The sequence below is a fragment of the Canis lupus genome, chromosome 37 (genome assembly GCF_011100685.1).
Source record: "Canis lupus familiaris isolate Mischka breed German Shepherd chromosome 37, alternate assembly UU_Cfam_GSD_1.0, whole genome shotgun sequence".
Classification (NCBI taxonomy): Eukaryota; Metazoa; Chordata; class Mammalia; order Carnivora; family Canidae; genus Canis; species Canis lupus.
This window is the reverse complement of record NC_049258.1, coordinates 14,165,737-14,184,065: the sequence shown is the minus strand read 5'-3', so window position 1 is coordinate 14,184,065 and position 18,329 is coordinate 14,165,737. Positions and strand designations below refer to the sequence as shown.

Below are 18,329 nucleotides of genomic sequence, written 5' to 3'. Positions count from 1 at the left end.
GGATGTGCCTGCAGGCTCCTGCCACACACACCGGGTCTGTGAGAGCTGGCTGCCTGCAGAAGTGGCTTATTTGAGCCAGAGCAGCCCGAGGCCTCACGACAGCCCCCAGGAGCCATATTTCAGATTGTGCAGCCACTTATGAAAAACAGGACCGTGAAGGAAGTATAAGGAACCGACGGGGATTAGTTCAATCTTAGACCCCAGAGCCCTAGAAACCTACAGTCCAAAGAATCACAGAAGCTGGTTAGTCTGGAGAAGACAAGATGGCAGGGTTTCCCCTCAGGAGCTCTGGGGACACAGCCACAGATTGAGAAAGGCAGTGGAGGTTTGGGGGGGGATCTGTGATTTCAGTTTGGGAGATGATGCCGAGTTTAAAAGTGTGCTTCCTCACTTCCAAAAACCAAAGTGAAAAGACACTTAGTTTGTTCTCAAAGGAAATTCCCCAAACCTTCTGGAAAATCCCTCCTTAGTATTTCCACACTGGGGTAAGCACCCTGGGCAATCACTCTGGGCTGAGTAATGGTGATGCAGGGTGCACAACTGTTGAGAAGCCAGCTGTGTTCAGTAAGCACACATTCGCCAGTTCACAGGGAGTAATGAATTATGAACCTGCATGGGGGAGCCCGTCCATCCCCCCACCTGTACCCCCTGCCATGCCCTGGCCAATGCCAAAAGTAGAACTGGATTTGGATCCTTATTAGCTGGGTGACCTCAGGTAAGTTACTCAACCTTTCTGATCCTTGGCAATGGGGAAAATGATAGTAAAATAGGGATATTAGAACCTTTCTCCTAGGGTTGTTGTGAGATTTAAGTGACCAACATAATCTATATAGTGTCAGTGCTCAGCCTGGTAGGTAGTGTTTGGTTAACAGTGATTTGTTTTATTCTCATACCCATTTCTGAGGCGAAGCGATAGAGCAAGCGCATCGAGGTACAGTGTAAGTGGAATAAACATCTGTTAAAACATTTTGGAGCGCATTTTGGCAGAAATGTGACAAATCCTTTAATCCAGCAATTCCACTGCTAGGAATTTTTCCTAATAATCAGGTAATTGTGCAAGATGTATATGCATCTTGGTGAGCGTAGATATAATTTAAAAAGCATAGATAGAATTTAAATTAAGAAAAGTGAAAAGATGCTTTTTTTTTTTTATAAACAGCATATCTAAATGTCCAACAATGGAGGTGGGTAAATCAATTTTGGTATATTTATAAAATGGAATATTCCACCACTGAAGTAGATAGGGAGTGCTATAGGTCTAGATATTTTGTTTTTATGGGAAAAATGGCCATGATATATATCCTGATAGTTTAAAAAATAGATTTTTAAAAAATGTGTTAAAATACATATACATACATACATTCTTGCATACACAAACAAAAAAGTCTGAAAGACTACATACTAAAATGTTAACAGTACTGAGATATACAGGTGGTAGAAACTGGAAATTTCTACTTCCTTCTTTGTTCTTTCCTATTCTCTGAATCACTTACAATGATCTTGCATTTCTTAATAAGCCACAAATATATAAAATAAAGCTGCTTCCATTAAGAATTTTTTTTTTTTTCAAAAAAAAAAAAAAAAAAAAAAGAATTTTTTTTTTCACCGTGACAGATGGTAACTGCACCGTCGTGGTGAGCATTGCGGAATGTATCCAATTGTCAAATCACTATGTCACACACCTGAAACTAATATAACCTTGTATGTCAACCATACTTCAACAACACATAAAATACGCCATAAAATAAAAGAAAAAAAAAAGACTAAAAAAAGAATTTTTTTTCAAAGTAGGAGAGCTGAGAATGTAGCAGATGAAAGCGTAAGTACCATCCTCATCGTCACCATCCGTCTCACAGAACTGTCCTGAGGACTAAATAACTCACAGTGTTGGGGCACCTAAAACAGTGCCAGGGGTCGTGGCCCACATTCAGTAACTACTTAAACATTTTTTCTTTTTTTTTTTTAAAGATAACCAGATATCTCCAGTCTGTGTTGCCAATTTCTCCGGAAAGGACAAAAAGACGCCCAGACATCCCAATGGCTGGATGACCAGAAGGGGAGGTTCTATCTGGTTGCCTAATCATGCATGGAGTAATTTAGGGGATTAACAAAATCAGCGATGAAGCAGGGCTCCCCAGCAAATGCCATAGCTGTAAGCTTGCCTCAATTTACTCAGTGGATATAATGACCCCAAATCCTTTTTTCTTGTCATGCTGGCAGCTACAAATACATCTTTACAGGGGCAGCCTAGGTGGCTCAGCGGTTTAACGCTGTCTTCAGCCCAGGGCGTGATCCTGGGGTCCCGGGATCGAGTCCCATGTTGGGCTCCCTGCATGGAGCCTGCTTCTGTCTCTGCCTCTCTGTCTCTGTGTCTCTCATGAATAAATAAATAAAATCTTAAAAAAAAAAAAACACATCTTTACATACTTACCTACACATACAGTGAAGGGATGCATTTTTGAAAAAGGTTCATATACATCAATCGTATTATAAATTTTCTCTCTGACCTTGTTATTTAAAAGGATTTCGGTGAATCCTTTTGTGAAGCAAATAATCAGCCCTCACTGAAACTTCTCAGAGAAACTGGATTTTCCCATCAGGTTTGCTTGAAGGGAAAGGGGCACAGAGTCCCCACTGGGTGATGAACCCCCCTCCCTCCAGTGCCCGGGCTCCGCCGTGTGGACAAGCTGGGCCTCTGGCTGGCCTTCTCCTATAAAGGGCACACACCAAATGACACGCTCACTTCCCACAGAATGTCTCATTTACGTCCTGTGTGACTGACTCATTTGGGGAACTTTTTTATTATTAGGGATTTGCTACAGCTGGCGTAAATCTCCTTAGAAATTTCAGTGCTGTCAGGTTCATTTGGAAGAGCTTGCAGGAGATTAGGAAGTTTGTGGCCTTGGAATAAACACGGCCCTCATCTAGCGCCTGAGAGCCAGCATTTGTTTGGTGAAGGAATCTGGGGTCCAACCTCGAGGCTCACCCCAACCACAGTCAAGGAGGATAACCTACAAAGCCGGTCCTCTTGGAACACATTATGCATTTTCTGGAAGAAAACATAAACCAGCTAACGGACATACTAAGTACTGTGTTTGCATTTCATTATTCATAATCTCCCTCAAATGAAAAAAATTCCTTCCAAGCTTTAACACTACCTTTTGTTATTTTATTCATCTATTTACTTTCCTAAGCTGAAGTAGCCATTTCCACTCCTTACCTTTTTTTCCCTTTTCTCTCCAAAGTGGTTCCCGGGTGCCTTTTTACTTTTCTCCTCACAGATTCCGACATCTGCATGTCGAGCATTTGTCTAGAGAACGCTTTCTGTACGTTCTTCCTCGACTTCAAAGTCTTAATTTCTCTCCCCAAACCCACATTTGGGGCGTGGGAATCTTGACGGTGGAATTAATTTTCAGAGTCCACGGGAGAGGTATGAAAAAGCAACAGTCTCATCTCTTCCTCTCATCACTAGGCAAACATGAAAAGAGGCTTTCTAGTTTCCATAACTCTATCCACGCTTGACACTTCCCAGCAGGCCCCGAAGGCTGGGTTAGACAACAGAGCCTGTGCTAGAGGATCCACTACGCCGAGGCCCTTCTTAAATGGCCAGATGGTGTCCGGCCCCTGCCAGGGTCCACCTGGAGGGATGCGCTTAGAACTGCTTGTGAAGAGATTTCTCTGTCACAGGTGGAGTACTTGGGTACACTGGGGAAGAGTGCTGTGCCCATTTGATGATACTTGGGTCTACACATCACCACCCAAGTCCCGAAGCCATAACCTTGGCCAACCAATCAATGTCTCCTTTTATGCTACCGTGTCATAAATTTTTAAGACCTCGCGCTTTGCGCATGGCGAGCTCTTTCCGGCCACTGGGCCTTTGCACTTGCTCTTCCCTCTGCCTGTGATACTCTGTTACCTTCTTCGGTGGCTGATGCCATCTCCTTTTTCTATGTGCAAATGTCACCTCCTCAGAGAAGCCTGTCTTGACCACCCTATTTCAGACGGCATGCCCTCATTCTCCGCCACGCCATCCTCTTACCGCCTTTATATAGCGTTATAATCTGCAAAAGGTCAATATACGTGTTTATCTGTTTGGAATCTGTGTCCTCACTACACAGCAAGCACCACGAGGGCAAGGACCTCGCCTTTTTGCTGCTGAATTGGTAGCACCTGCATGGTGCCCGGCACAGCCCAGGGCTCACTATGTTTTGTGGCGCGAGTAAATGAACGAGGGGCTCGCGGTTGGTAAGTCCAGGAATAATTTCCTCTGTGATGATGTTTCCCAAGGGGTTGGATACATTTGGTCCATTTTATACCCTTTGCCTTTGTGATCCAGCGCATTCACTGAGCTATTCTGGTTTTATCTGGAAACCGAAATGTTGCCTCATGACTCGAAAACATGAAATATAACATTTTGAGTGGAAGAAACATCTCAAATCATGCTGACAGCATTTTCACTATTAGCGGCAAACAAATCAACTATAATTAAAATGCTGTCAAAGTGATTTGAGATTTTTCTCACACTTTCAAAGTTCCATATTTCATGAGTAGATTATGGAGGCCAGAGAATTTACCACCTCCTGGAGTGCCTTTCTTCCGGGAAGCTCAAAGACATCTACACACACTGTCTTATTAATCCTTACATTAAAACCTGCAGGGAAAATAGGAGGAAAAAACAACACTGTCATGTACAACTTCCCCATGAAGAAGCTGCCTGCGACACAAAGGGGCTGCGGGCAGGTCTGCACGAGGCCAAAGTCTCTGGTCCAGTCAAGCCCAAAGCCAGGTCACCTGATCTCTGGCTCAATAGTGAAATCCAGCCTTTATGGAGGAATCAGATCAGATCAGATCAGGTCTTTTAAGAAACAAATTTCATTTTCTTGAATTTCTCCCTTTCATTGGGGCCATCCATTTGAGAACTTGGAACATTCCCAGGAATATCAGTGAGAAGAAATATCAATCATCTACTGAGCATTTGTTATAGGCTAGACCCCCGTTTAGATATTACTTCGTTTAGTCCTCATTGAATACACGCCACGCCCTGTTAGGCTCCCACCCATTTACAGATGCAGAAACTGGGGTTCCAAGAGTCTAAATGACCTGCCTAAAGTCCCGTGAGAAGGACAGGTCAGAGGCGGGCTTCAGACCCAGGTGGTCTCACTCCTGGGCATATAGGCCTCACCACCATCCTATCAGAACATCCGACCGCCAAAGCACAATAGCATTAGAAGGTACCGGGCGTAAAGAAACTGCTTGGTTTCCGTTAGAGACTTACCAGAATCTTGCTCTTTTTTATTTAGCTGTTTTGTTTAAACAAAGCCTATAAGACTTGCCAAAATTAATAGACAAATCACCAATAGAAGCAGTGAGCAGATTTGGAATTCATGGTTTCAAGATTCACCCTGTTGAAATTTAGCTTTTAAGTGTTCAGATGGGATAACATATTAATGTTTGCAAGTGAAGTATTTTTATAAGCACATATATGCCCATATGTGAACATATGGTCCATCGAGTGAGAAAACAGTATCCTGTGTATTTATAAGCTCTTACAGTATCATCTAGAGCACATATTCCTAAACGTCTGGATTTCCAGTAGGGTCCACAGATGAATTTCAGTAGGTGAGGGGACCCCTATAGTCACACGCAGAAATTTTTGCGATTGTGTAGATGCACATTTTCCTAGGTCTGTGACACACACACAAAAATCTTAAATTACTGTTATACAGAAACATATCTGTCTATATGTGCGTGTGTGTGCTGAGAAGTGTGGCGCACGGGCTTTGCAGGCAGATCCAGCTGTTTCCAGCACTCGTTAGTGGCATGAGTGCAGGCAAGGCATCGAACCTCTCTGAGTCTCAGTTCTTTTACCTATAAAATGCAAATAATAAGGGGCCCCACCTGTAGGATTGGTGGAAGGACTGCAAAAATACATACGAGCCCAGGAGAGTGCTAGATGCCCATGAAAGTCACTGGGAGACGCTCGCTATTTTTCCTATTACTCGTGTTTTTACAAAGCAGGGTGGCAGACTTGGGGGAGAGAAGGGTTACCTCCACATGAACTGAACACGTGAAGAAGGAATGAAAAGCCACAAAGTTAGACAGTCTCGATGCCCTCCCCAACCTCAATGCTAGGGACGGTGGTTTCTAAAAATCCTCCCCCTGTACAAATCCATCAATAGTAGTTCAATCACTTGCGTTTTGGGGATTCCCTTTCCATCTTATGTTTCTGAGCCCTGGCTCTGGAACCAGCCTGCCACGCCGGATTCAGAACAATCTGTGCCTTCTCGCCCCCTGCCCCTGCCCCGCCGCCCCCACCCCTACTCCCACCGCTTCGTGGGCCCTGAACTACGTACTGGACCCCCTTCAGTGTGGGGAGTTAATGCATGTCAACACCTCAGTGCAGCGCCTGGCACATAGGAAGTATTCAATAAATAAATGTTAGTCATTGTTACTATTATTCCTGTTGTTATTGTTATTACTTGTTAAATAACCGCAAGGACTGCAACGGAGCCAAGACTCCGCATCTGTTTGTGTATCCATGTTGGTGCCACTGCTTTTTTTTAATAGTGACTGAAGGCAGTTTCCTTTTCTTCCTTCATTTCTTCCCGCCACCAACCGCTGGTATCTGGAGCCTAGCCGCAATCCCCGCCCCTGCCAGGGTCATCGCAGCTCTTCAGAAAGGAGGAAATCTGACCACCCAGCAAAGGAAGTATGCGAAGAAAATAACCCAAAACAAACCGAAGGAATTATTCCAAAAAACCTTGAAGGCAAGAAAATGGAAATACAAATAACATCTATTTATAATTGCTGGTTGTTTTCCTGCAGAAGCCCTGGGATGATGGAGAGGGCCCTGCCGATCTCATTGTTCCTGATGGAGCAGGCTGCCAAGAACGCCGCACGACGTGAGGAAGGAGGCCGCTCCAGACAGGGGGTCTGAGAAGTCTCGCTGTGGATGAACTTGCAGAGAATGAAGGGCACTCAACAAAGCCTCCAGCACTTCTCCCCGGCCCCCTAGCTGGACGCCGCTTCCCCCACTGACCTGGCTCCCCAGCAAGGCGCATTCTTGGGGCTGGATGGCCACGGATCCGGTCCACTCCTGGACCAGCGAGCGCGCTGGAGGCCGCCTTGGATGGAACGTGTTTGCTTATGTAAGGAATGATTTTCTAGGCAACCAGGGCCAATGTGAAGTTTAAGGCTACTGGGCGGGCTGTTTTCAGCGTGAAGGTTGGGTCTTTTTCCTGTCTGCTGTACACGTCTATAAAATCCTCACTCTCTGCAGTTGGCTCAAAGGGCCCCTTGTTAGCAAGGGACACCGGGGCAGGAGGTAGGCGAGAGTAACCCGTATTTTATGTCTGTTCTCCAGCAGGCTGGCACTGGGATGTGAAGGTGAGCCCCACCCAACAAGGCCAGACTGGCCGGGGTCAATCAAGCTTGCATGCCTCGGTTTGCCTCATCTCATAAATGGGAACAGGAACCATGCCTCTGTGCCTCCCGGGGCTGGTTGGAAGGGGCAGAAAGCGATCCACTAAGGGGAAATCGGAGTACACCATCCCAGGGCCTGGTGTGCTGGCAGCAGCCCCGCACTTGGCCGGGCGAACGGTTCCCTCTGGAACGGGCGCTCGCTAACCCTGGCTCCCAGAGGGTCTAATTGTGAGAGCAAATCATAACCTTCCCATCTGTCCGAAAAATGGGAGCCTGCTGGGAATGAGGCATACGAGGCACCAGGGAATCAATCACTGTATCGGAAAAATGTTTTTCTAGGGGTTTAGGCTCCCAATCGTTTTTCTGTCCCCTTCTGCTGGCAATCAGCCTCAGTAACAAAACGTAGAAAATACAAAACTTGCCTGAAAAATGTACCACGCAGAAATCCTAGCAGGGGACAGTCTGGGAGTACGGGGCTGGGGTGATGGGCCCTTGTCCTTGGATTTCATTCACTGCAAGCTGCAGCTTACAGAGCTCAGAGCTTCTCCTGGCTTCAGGGGCCGATTTATCAGAATCGTGCAAAAAGCACCTTGGTGTGGAGGTGATGGGCCTGCACTAATGTCCAGGCGGGAAGGGCCGCTGCCACGCCGGGGTGGAGATTCTGAATACAGCACTCAGGGGCCCGTCGGCTGGAACGGCTTCCCTCTCCAGCCACTGCTGGGTGACTGCTTTCCTCGACGGCGGGGCGGTGCGGGCGCCGTGTGAGCACTGGGAGCCAAAGCGGCCTGGCCCACCCAGGGCATCTTAGGGCACCTGCCTCTCCCCGGCGCAGAAGTGGCCCTGGGTTCTGAAAGAAGTGGCCAGCGTGTGTCGGGGGTGGAAGCAGCGAATGTTCGGGAATATGGGCTTCTCTTGGCTAGAGGTTGCATAAGACTAGAAGAAATAGGTCTGGGAAGGACAGCAGCTTCTACAAGAAAGGGAACCAGATTGCAGGAAGTCTCCTAGCAGGATGGGAGCAGTGGGAGTCAGACCCCGAAGGACCTCTCTACACCTCACAGCATCGCAGACTGCTTGCTCTGTGCATGGAGCTGCTGGCTGCCGGGCTGCACAGCTAGCGGACTGCAGGGCCCCCAGGCCCCTGGCCTCCCGGGAGGGAGCACTAGTGCCAGGGAGGAGCTGTGAGGGCCACACAAGTGTCAGGGCCCTGGTGGGCAAGGGCTGTCAGTAACCCAGCACTTGACCCAGCTGCCTGCCCCAAGGCTTAGGCCGAATCACCCATCTGCTTGGACCTCAGTTTCCCAGCAGATAAGACCAAAAAAAAAAAAAAAAAAGAAAAGAAAAAAAAACTTTCTTACCCTCCTACCACTCTCAAAGGGATGACACATAGATAAATCACTTTGAACTTTTAGATGAAAGGTGCTCTCTATAAACTCGAGGTCTCATCAACCGTAATTGTTACGGTAATTATTTTAATGATAATAATGATGATAATGGGAGAAGGGGGGGCAGGGTGAGGACGAAACCTCCTACCTTGAGACAAAGAAAAACTCTTCCATTAAAACCTGCATCACGATGCCTTCTGCTCCTTGCTCTCAACCATCTCTTTCAAACTGCCAATTCCCGGGCTGAAATATTATTTACTCCTCTCCTTCCCAATAAAACAATTATTTGTTCCACCGTTCTCCCTCTCGCTCACTCTCTGGCGTGTCTAGCTTCGCCCTGACAGCTCAGCCATGGACTGTTTACATGTCTCGCTCACCTCCAAGACTCTGGTTCAGCTCCATTGACACTGAAGGCAGGAGAATTCTGTGTGTGTGAGGAATCAATTACTTCCGCTGACACTCTATTACTGGCCCTCACATCTTCAGATTCCAGCTGCAGAGTGAGGCGGTGGGGGGATGGCAGGGAATGTGAAGAGGATGGCGAGGGGGGCCGGAGGGGACTGGGGAGTAGGGGGCGGATGACAGGGAGGCAGTCGGAGACTATCGATGGAGAGTCACAGAAAGATCTCTCTCTCCTTGACTGCCCTGCTGGCATCCGGAGGTGACCGCATGGCAGGAAGAGGCGAAGAAAAGGGGTAAGAAACCGAAGAGGAAAAGAAAAGACTTGTCAAGGATATCTAAGGGATGTCTAAGGGAATCAGAGGCCTCAAATACCTGAGCATGGGGACAGTGGGTGACAACTCTAGGTACATGGACACAGGTATATAAAGGCAGCTTTGGGTGGCGGGCTTCAAATCCCAGCCCTACCACTACCATCTCCCAGATGGGAGATCTCTCTCATACTGTACCTACCTGTTAAATGGGAATAACAGGAGTACCTAGGAGTACCTATATATAAATATATATATAACTACAGAGAGAGAAGGACTGCCAAGATGCTTGGATACCAAAGGTAGGAAAAAAAGCATAAAAAATCATGTGGATTTCTTTCATCATGTGAAGTCCTTGGTAGCTTCCCAAACCTAAGCCCAGTTCACATGTTTTTCTCTCTTCTTCTTTTTAAAAATTTTATTCTGACCCAGCTAACATTTTTCAGGGATTTTCCTTCTAGGAAAAAGAAAATGCTGATTATGTAAATTAAATACAACCATCTACTCTGCAATCACTGAGATGAGTTGTGAGGCCCTAGGTCTTATAATGAAGGTCGATTATGGAAGCTCCTTTCTGGAAGGAAAGACAAGGGCAGCTAATATGTATATATTTTTTTCTGGGATGATTTATCCAGGCAGAAGTAGATGAATGGAATTAAATTATCTATTGAGTTTCTCTTAATCCAAAGGTTTCAATCCCCCTGCTGTTACAAAGGACAAAACAAAGAGCATATATTATTTTCTATAGGACTCATGACTATAGGAAAATACACAAATCTCTTTTTAAGAAAAATCTAATTTCTTTACTTGGCCTCTTTCCTTCTCTTCTTTATACCCTCCACACCCTGAACTCCCACTGAATTTCAGAAGACAGACTCTCACCCAGCGTAATTAGCTGGGAGAATTACACACAGTTACATGGGGTAAGATGCTGGCCCTCTGGGACCTCCAGGTTCAGAGAAGGTGCCAGGCTTGAGAGGCAGAACAAGTGAGATTGTGTATTAGAAAACCTCAAGTGATTTTCTCAATCAGGAGATAAAATGCATTGTTAAGAAGGACATCCACAGCAAAGCTTGCATTTGGAGAGTTGCGATTGCAACATCGCAGATTTAAAAACAAACTGCCAAAAATAACCGTTGTCCCAACCGCTCTTTAACCTTGGTAGGAGGAGGAGAACAATCTGTGATGTTTTTTCCCACTTGTTCAGCAAGCTAAGTTGCTGGGTGGAGTCCTTGGTCAAGGTTGGTGAGCTGGGGTCGGCTGCCAGCTGAGCTGGAGTCCGTAGGACTGTTCCACTTTATTGTACCAAGTACCTGCAGGGGGATCTGTTTCTGTCATTAGCAGGGTCGTTGCAATACAGAAAAATATTGCTGCTCATCGGTTCCTTGGGGGAATCAGAATATTTCTGTGGTTGGGCAGGCAGTAAATCTATAATAATGTCATGAGTAATCAACCTGAGGCTCTCTCCTGAGTGCATGACACTCTCTAGAACCAAGAACTTACACTCTACTTCAATTTTCAGAGGCTCAGTGGACACCAGCTGAAGCCACCCCTCCACGTGGGCAATGTGGCCTCCTGCTCTCTAGTCTTAGGAAAGAAACATGTGTTCAGAGAGAGGGTCCTGTGTAGGAAGGAATAAACTGACAGGTGGAGGTTAATCCAGTGTTACCTGGATTTTTCCAGGCCCAAGTTCAGGCATTCACCTCCCCTGGTGGCAGTGGGATGGGGTTTGTCCCTGGACATAGGATACGAAATTGTAGAGACCCTGGTCAGAGAGGGTGGTTGCAGCAAAGAGTCCTTAAAATCCTAGTCTTTCCTGCTTCCTGACTACAGCCCCTCTCTAAGATGGTGAAGTCGCCTGGCCAGGAAACAAAATTCAATAGCATGGCTCAGGTACCTCTTCACTGAAAAGAACTTTTGTTGATCAGCAAGTCACAAGGATGGCCTTTCAATTACTGTGGTTCCCTAAGACATCAAATTATTTCTCCTTCCTTGCCTTTGATGTGATGCTCTCCACCTGGACCACCAGAGATATATACTCCCCCTGTCTGGCTAACTTCTTTGGGATTGATTCAGGCATCACTTCTTCCAGGAAGCCTTCCTTGATCTCCCCAGCCTAGGCTCAATCTCCGTGCTGTGGGCTCACATAACATGCCCATGTTAGATCCCCGGTTGGCATGCACAGTGCCGGGGGAGGCCACAGAGCACAAGAGTAAAGAGTACAGGTTGCAAAGGAGGGCATTCTGGCTTCAAATCTCTTCTCTGCCATTTCTACGAGTGGGACCTGGGGCCAGAAGTTATTTCTGAAGGCCAAGTTTCTTCATCTGCAAAACGGGAAGAGTAACAATGACTTTGCATTTTTCTGATTCCAGGATCAATGAGATGATATATGTGAAGCACTTAGCAAAGTGCTGGGCTCGGAGGTGATGCTCTAGATATGGTAGCTTTATCATCAATAACCATGTATTTTTAACATTTTTGTATTTTATTTTACTTTTTTAGAGAGAAAGTGTGTGTGAATATGGGGGCGGGGAGAGGAGAGGGAGAGAGAAAGAATCTTAGGCAGGCTCCATGCTCAGTGAGGAGCCCAACACAGGGCTTGATCTCAGGATCCTGAGATTACGACCTGAGCCGAAATCAAGAGTCAGATGCTTAACTGATTGAGCTACCCAGATGCCCCAATAACCATATTTTTAACTTGCTGCCAAACTCCTAGTTCCATGAAGACAAGGAATTTACTCACCACTGTATTCCCAATACCATCATCACGGGTAGCACACAGTAGGTGTTTAGTAATTATGAATGAATGCGTGGTCCATTGCCATTTTGTTGGTGAAAGGCCAAGTCACAGAGAGCTTCGGGACTTCCACAAGCCTGTCTCACCCTCTTGCTGTCATTATATCATATCACAAGATGGATGAATAGGGAAGACAGCTGTGTCTGCTTCCAGTGCAGGTTCATGCCATGTGACCTATGTCCTGGCATCTCAAATGTAAAAATATCACTGAAACAATCACGTGCATGCACCTGCTTAGTACTCTAAGACCAGGTGCCCTGGGGGTATAGAAATGAAATATGTAGTCCATGCCCTTAGAGAATTTGCACGCTCAGAACACAACACTGACCACACATGAACTAAAGGCAAGCCAGCAAATCAAGGCAATACACAATGCCCTGGGAGTTCGGCATTGGGACCCACAGAAGAGAAACAGAAGAATCAAGGAAACAGAAGGGAGCAGAGTATGCAGCTGGTCATTATGGAGGGGCGAGGGAGGAGGGTCCAAGCACTGGGTACTCAGAGGATTTCATGCAGGTACAAGGTGGTGTTGGGCTGTTTGACTGAAATGGAGGATGCTCACTGTTCGTTGGATGGGGAGGGGCTAGATTATTGAGGTCCGGTCTGTTCCCTCTATTGACGGTGGTCATTTTACCAACCTGGGAAGCTGTTACCTCTCTAAGATATCATCCCCTACTCTGGGAGAAATAGACACATCTTCTAAGATTTAGGGAGCTCCTCTGGCCATAAATACAAGAGCACTTTGTTTATCTAGGACACTTAGCTAGAGGCCAAATATCCCTAAACCTTCAATATCTAGAACATGGGTGGGCTTTGGGGGGATGGTTTCAGAAGAAAAGACCTTGAGTACCTCAATTAATGCCAGGGACTCCGTGCACCGATGCTCTTTCCACTCTGTCCCTGGGGGTGTGCCCCACCCCCCACACACCCCGTGCCTGGTGTGCCATGAGCTTGGCTGAGCCGACATGGTGGCCCTGGGATCACATTGGTTTGGGAGCCGACACCCCAGATCCATAATTTCCTAATGGACAGCAAGACCTCCTGAAGCGAAGTCCATGCAACACAATAAAGGTTTAAAACAAATCAGAAGAGGAAGGCTCCAGGAGGCAGGCATACACCTAACAGGAAGTGACAGCAAGAGTACTGCTAGAAAGAAGTCCCAAACTTGGGGTGCCTGGGTGGCTCAGTGGTTAAGCCTCTGCCTTCAACTCAGGTCATGATCTCAGGGTCCTGGGATCAAGCCCTGCATGGGCTCCCTGCTTATCAGGGAGTCTGCTTCTCCCTCTGCCCCTCCCCCCACTCGTACACATGCTTTCTCTCTCTAATAAATTAATAAAATCTTAAAAAAAAAAACAAACCAAAATCACAATGCAAACTTTCCCAAGACAAAGGACAAAGATGCTAATGTGGTTGCTAATTGATCATGTGTATCCACATAAACAAACAGCAATCTTGCAAAGTACTTATTATCAGTTTTGCAGGTAAGGAAACTGAGGCCTGGAAGTTTAAAAGGTGAACAAAAACTCCACTCTCAACCTCTCTGATCCAAACAGGATTATCAACCGGTCTTAGTCACCAAAAGCGAAGTTTAAAATTAGAGCCTGAATCATCAAGGAAAAGTTGACTCCCCTCAGCATTGGTTTTAAGAAGACAAGGAAGTATGGCGCATGATTTAGAATGTTTTTTTTTTTTTTAAGATTTTATTTATTTATTTATTCATGAGAGACACAGACAGGGAGGCGGAGACACTGGCAGAGGGAGAAGCAGGCTCCTCGCAGGGAGCCAGATGTGAGACTTGATCCCTGAACCTAAGGGACTCCTGGGTGGCTCAGTGGTTGAGTGTCTGCCTTTAGCTCAGGGCATGACCCCGGGGTCTCCGGATCGAGTCCCACATGGGGTTCCCTGCCTGGAGCCTGCTTCTCCCTCTGCCTGTGTCTCTGCCCCTCTCTCTCTGCCTCTCATGAATAAATAAATTAAATCTTAAAAAAAAAAAAAAGAAATCTGTTCAAAAAAGGACTTTGGAACTCTAAAGGAGTAGGTCTGGGTATCTAAAAATTTCACTTGGATGGAGCGCGGTTTTTCCGTGCCTCGTGGTGAACGAGATGACGCTGCACTGAATGCACACATAAAATCATTCGTATCAACTTCATGTGCATATTTTAGCCCAAGAACTGTTCTTTTAGTCTTCCTAGTGGTTTGTGCACTTTGTGAAGCACGTTTTCCAAGACACCCATCTGGGAATGACCAATTCTTAACAGGGCCCAGACTCTGGGTTTTGGTTTTACTTGGGCCTCCAGGGTTGGGGGGGCGGGGGATGCCTGTTTGAGGACTCGTGAATAAGCTGTGTGTCATACGCAGGCGGCTGTTCTTAACAACACGGACGTATCTTCAATTTCAGAAGCGGGAAAAGATTCAAGTGTGGCTGTGGGTGTTCGTCACACCTGCGATCATGACCTGAGCCACCGGGCACCCTAGCGCCGTGACGCAGGTGGGGAGCAGGAGCAGCCCCGCCGCAGCAGGGCCCGGGGGCTTCGCCCTGTTGCTCAGGTGGCCCTGAGCCCTGCCCCTGCGTCCCTGGGAGGTGGCAGGGGTTTCGGAGCAGCGGCGGGAGCTGGGGGTGCGGAGGCCCGCTCGCAGCCCGCGGGGGGCGTCGCGGGGAGTCGAGGGGTGTCGAGGAGCCCCGCACGAGGCCGTGGCTCAGGCCGGGCCCGAGCGAAAGTTTCCCAGCTGACAGCAGGCTCTCGGGCAACAAAATGAACGAGCGGCCGTTAAGGAGGGAAAGGTCTGTCTGGGGTTTTATTCTTCAACGGGCTCCACCTGTGCGTTGTCGGATCGCAAGGACTGGAGAGCCAAGGGCCTGTGTCTGGGTGTCTGGGTGTCTGGGTGTCTGGGTGGCCGGCGGGGTGGCAGCCCCTGCAGGGCCTCCCATCGTCGGGAGCACGGGGAGGAGACGCGAGGGCAGGTGCTGGCCCGGCGCTGGCTCTGCTCGGGGTGCTGCTTGGGCGCTGGGGGGGGCCCTGTCTGCGGTTCGCTCCCCATTAAGGATCCCCCATAAGGATCCCCGCTGGGGGCCTGCAGAGCCAAGTGCAATTCCAAACAGGCACCGGAAATGAAAGGAGAAAGGAGTCTAATTTCCTTCGGTAGTAAGTGCTTTCCAAAGCCAGGAGCTCCGCTGGAACGAAGGAGGAGAGGTGGGGAGAGAGGAGGAACCACCCAGAACTTCGAGGACCTGCATTAGGTTAATTGTTCCTCTGCCAGCGCGGGGTCGAGCGGCCGGGGAGCAGCTCAGTTACTGCGAATGCAAGTGGCCGGGGAAGAATGTTAAAGATACTTGCAGAGCAAGGGATGGAGAGAACCCGATGGGTGTTTCTAAATACAAAAATAAGCAGGAAGGACAGAGAAATGGGGAACAGAGGGGAAAGGGGGCGGCGGGAGGGAGAGAGACCCACGGGTGAGGTTGAAGTAGTGGAGGCTGGACCCCACCAGAGCCTTTCTGACAATCTGGCCCTGCGGAAAAGAGACCCCAGAAAGATTTTTCTTTTCTGACCCTCCAGACCTTTTCAGCTCAAGCGAGAAGCATCCATGGGGGAGCGGGGAGGAAAACAGGAAGCTACTTAGTGAGGATGATGAGCCAGGAGAGAACCGGACCCCCGACCGCTTCCCCTAATCCAAGTCCAGCAAGAGGCAACATCCTAGTCCCCTTCTGCTGCCGGAGACGCCAGCAACCTGAGTTCTCTGCAGCCCTGGGGCTCAGTCCTATGAGGGGAAGGCGGACCCCGTAGCCCCAACCGGGGCAGGAGCATGTCCTCCTGGCCTTTCATACTGCCTGACACGTGTTAAGCCAGGCTCACTGGCTCCCTGAGTTTTTCCTTCCAAAAGCCATGCCTTCTCCTCCTGCCACTATGAATATACATAAGATGACCTCTTAGCAATTTCCCCGGGAGATCTGCTGGCATCAGCATAACAGAATTTGGCCCTCAGTAGACAGAGGTGCTTAGTCAAATTTCTCTGAGCTCAGACCCGAGCTCTCTGTGCATTACGCTTCGGTGTGTGCCAACCTTCTGCAGCCCAGCCAAAGGGACTAGGAGCAAAAACACCCAATATAGGAGCTCTTCCAACAGAAACTCTTGCTGAAGTCCACTGCGGGGAATCAGCAGGCCCGAGATGCTGTGCAAGTGTATCAGGCTGCGCATTTCACTCAGACAAAGAGGAACTGATGAGCTACCCTATGTCATCCACCGAGTCAAGAGCAGATCTGGGATTAGAAAATCCGTCTTATGACTCTTCGTCACATGAGGCATCCATCCTGGAAACCCTCCAGTTTTCAGTGAAGACTACCTCTTGTTAGGAGAAAACCATTATGTAAGTGTGAAGTAGCCCTAGGAGGGTAACAGTGACATTCACTGCCTCCCGGGCTAGCCCTGGTTAAAACGGGGCCTTGTCTCCCCCACATGGATGAGCCGGCCTAAAGGGAGGTCTGCTCCCTTGCACTTTCTCGCCAGCTGGCCCCTTTATTAATTTTTCCGTTCTTGCAACACCTTGGCCACAAGGAATGTCCAGACTGTTGATGAATCATAAGGGGATACCAAACACCCATCAGAGCAACGGCACGGTGTAAGTGCACACTGGGAGCATCACTGGTACGTTCTTCGCTGCACAGAAAACTCACACTACTGTTTCAATAAGCAGATTTCCAGAGCCCACAGGTGGTACAAAGCACATTCATTCTTGACATTACAACGTTACCTGCTCCTTCGCCTTAATTTAAGGGACCTTGGCGTCAAGAAGGCATTTCTAAAGCTCTCACAGATGTCTAAGTGCCCACTTGGTCTCTACACATTTCCAAGATGGCAGGACTGGTGTTATGAGCCCAACTGAGCCTCCCTGGGTGACAAGTGCTCTGGGGCTTTGGTTTTCTCATCTGCAAAATGGAAGTCCTGACAGCACCAACTTCCCCAGAGCCACCGTGGGCCCTGGATGGATTGATATTTGTAAAGTAATTAGAACGGTGTCGGTGAAATAAATCCATGACACCAGCTTTGGGACTCCAACCTGTGCAGCCCAGGTAACAAGAATCGATATGAATCTGACACCCACCAGTGTAGACTCAGATTTTTAACTCCCTTTCCTTAAGGAAACCAGCTGCTGGTTCATAAAATAACAGCTTGATCCTCTGGGGCTGGATGCAGAGAGGTCTCCACTTGGGGATCTGGCTACTAGTTTAGTAGGGAAGCTGGTGGGGTTTCCACATGCGGTGGCAGTGGTGGAAATGGAGAGCTCTCCAAGGGGAAAGTGAGTCCCAAAGTCAAGAGCTGGCATATTGTACTCCACCTCATGCCCCTAGGATAGACTTCTCCTCCACTGCCCACTTTGAATACAGGGTACTATTCCCTACCCTCTTCACTCAAGAAGGCTCTTCCCTCTATACTATGGGATCCACTGGGCCTTTATTTCCCTTGAAAGAGAACATCATCTTGAGGTTTCCCTGTGGGGCCCCTATTCAGCAGGTCCTGGGTTATGGGGGCTGCCATCAGGTGGCATAAGTGGCAGGAGCCCAGGGACGTGGGTGGGAGTGTGTGTCCCGTTGGATATACAATTAGTTGCTTACTTGCAGTCGTGCTTCTCGATCTCGAAGTGAGGGTTGAAGTTGAGGACAATCTTCTGGTTGGGTTCGGGGGCGTAAACAATCCACTCGCAGTTCTGGTGGGATGGGTAATCCTGGGGGTAACCTGGGGAGGTGATGTAGCCAGCATCTTTGGAATTCAAACGACCTCCACAGGGTGAGTCTGAAAGAGAAGGCAAAGAACCCAAAGAACTTCAAATATGCTACAGCCTTTTTTTTTCCTCCTCTCCTTGTTTCTCTTCCTTACCAGTGGCTGATTAAAACTGTTTTACAGACCTTTTATGGCAGTCCAGAAGACTAACCTACTTACTCATTCGGTGGAAGAGATTATTTCAGCTCATCCCCCCAACCCCGACTCACCCAACTGAACACACACACACACACAGATGTGTGCA

The 18,329-nt window shown here is 48.0% G+C and overlaps 1 protein-coding gene and 1 long non-coding RNA gene across 5 annotated transcripts in view; one reads left to right on the top strand and one right to left on the bottom strand.

Moving 5' to 3' along the window:
• The window catches only part of NRP2 (neuropilin 2), a 115,155-nt gene that overhangs the window by 82,041 nt on the left and 14,785 nt on the right, over window positions 1-18,329 (bottom strand). For all 4 annotated transcript variants that reach the window (XM_038585499.1, XM_038585500.1, XM_038585497.1 and 1 more), the window contains exon 2: window positions 17,920-18,097. In XM_038585499.1, the coding sequence (XP_038441427.1) occupies window positions 17,920-18,097 (178 nt within the window). The remainder of the gene's footprint in view (window positions 1-17,919; window positions 18,098-18,329) is intronic.
• LOC119867942 lies at window positions 557-2,014 on the top strand. The gene is made up of 2 exons (XR_005385271.1): window positions 557-715; window positions 1,969-2,014. It is a non-coding gene; the product is annotated as an uncharacterized LOC119867942 (long non-coding RNA).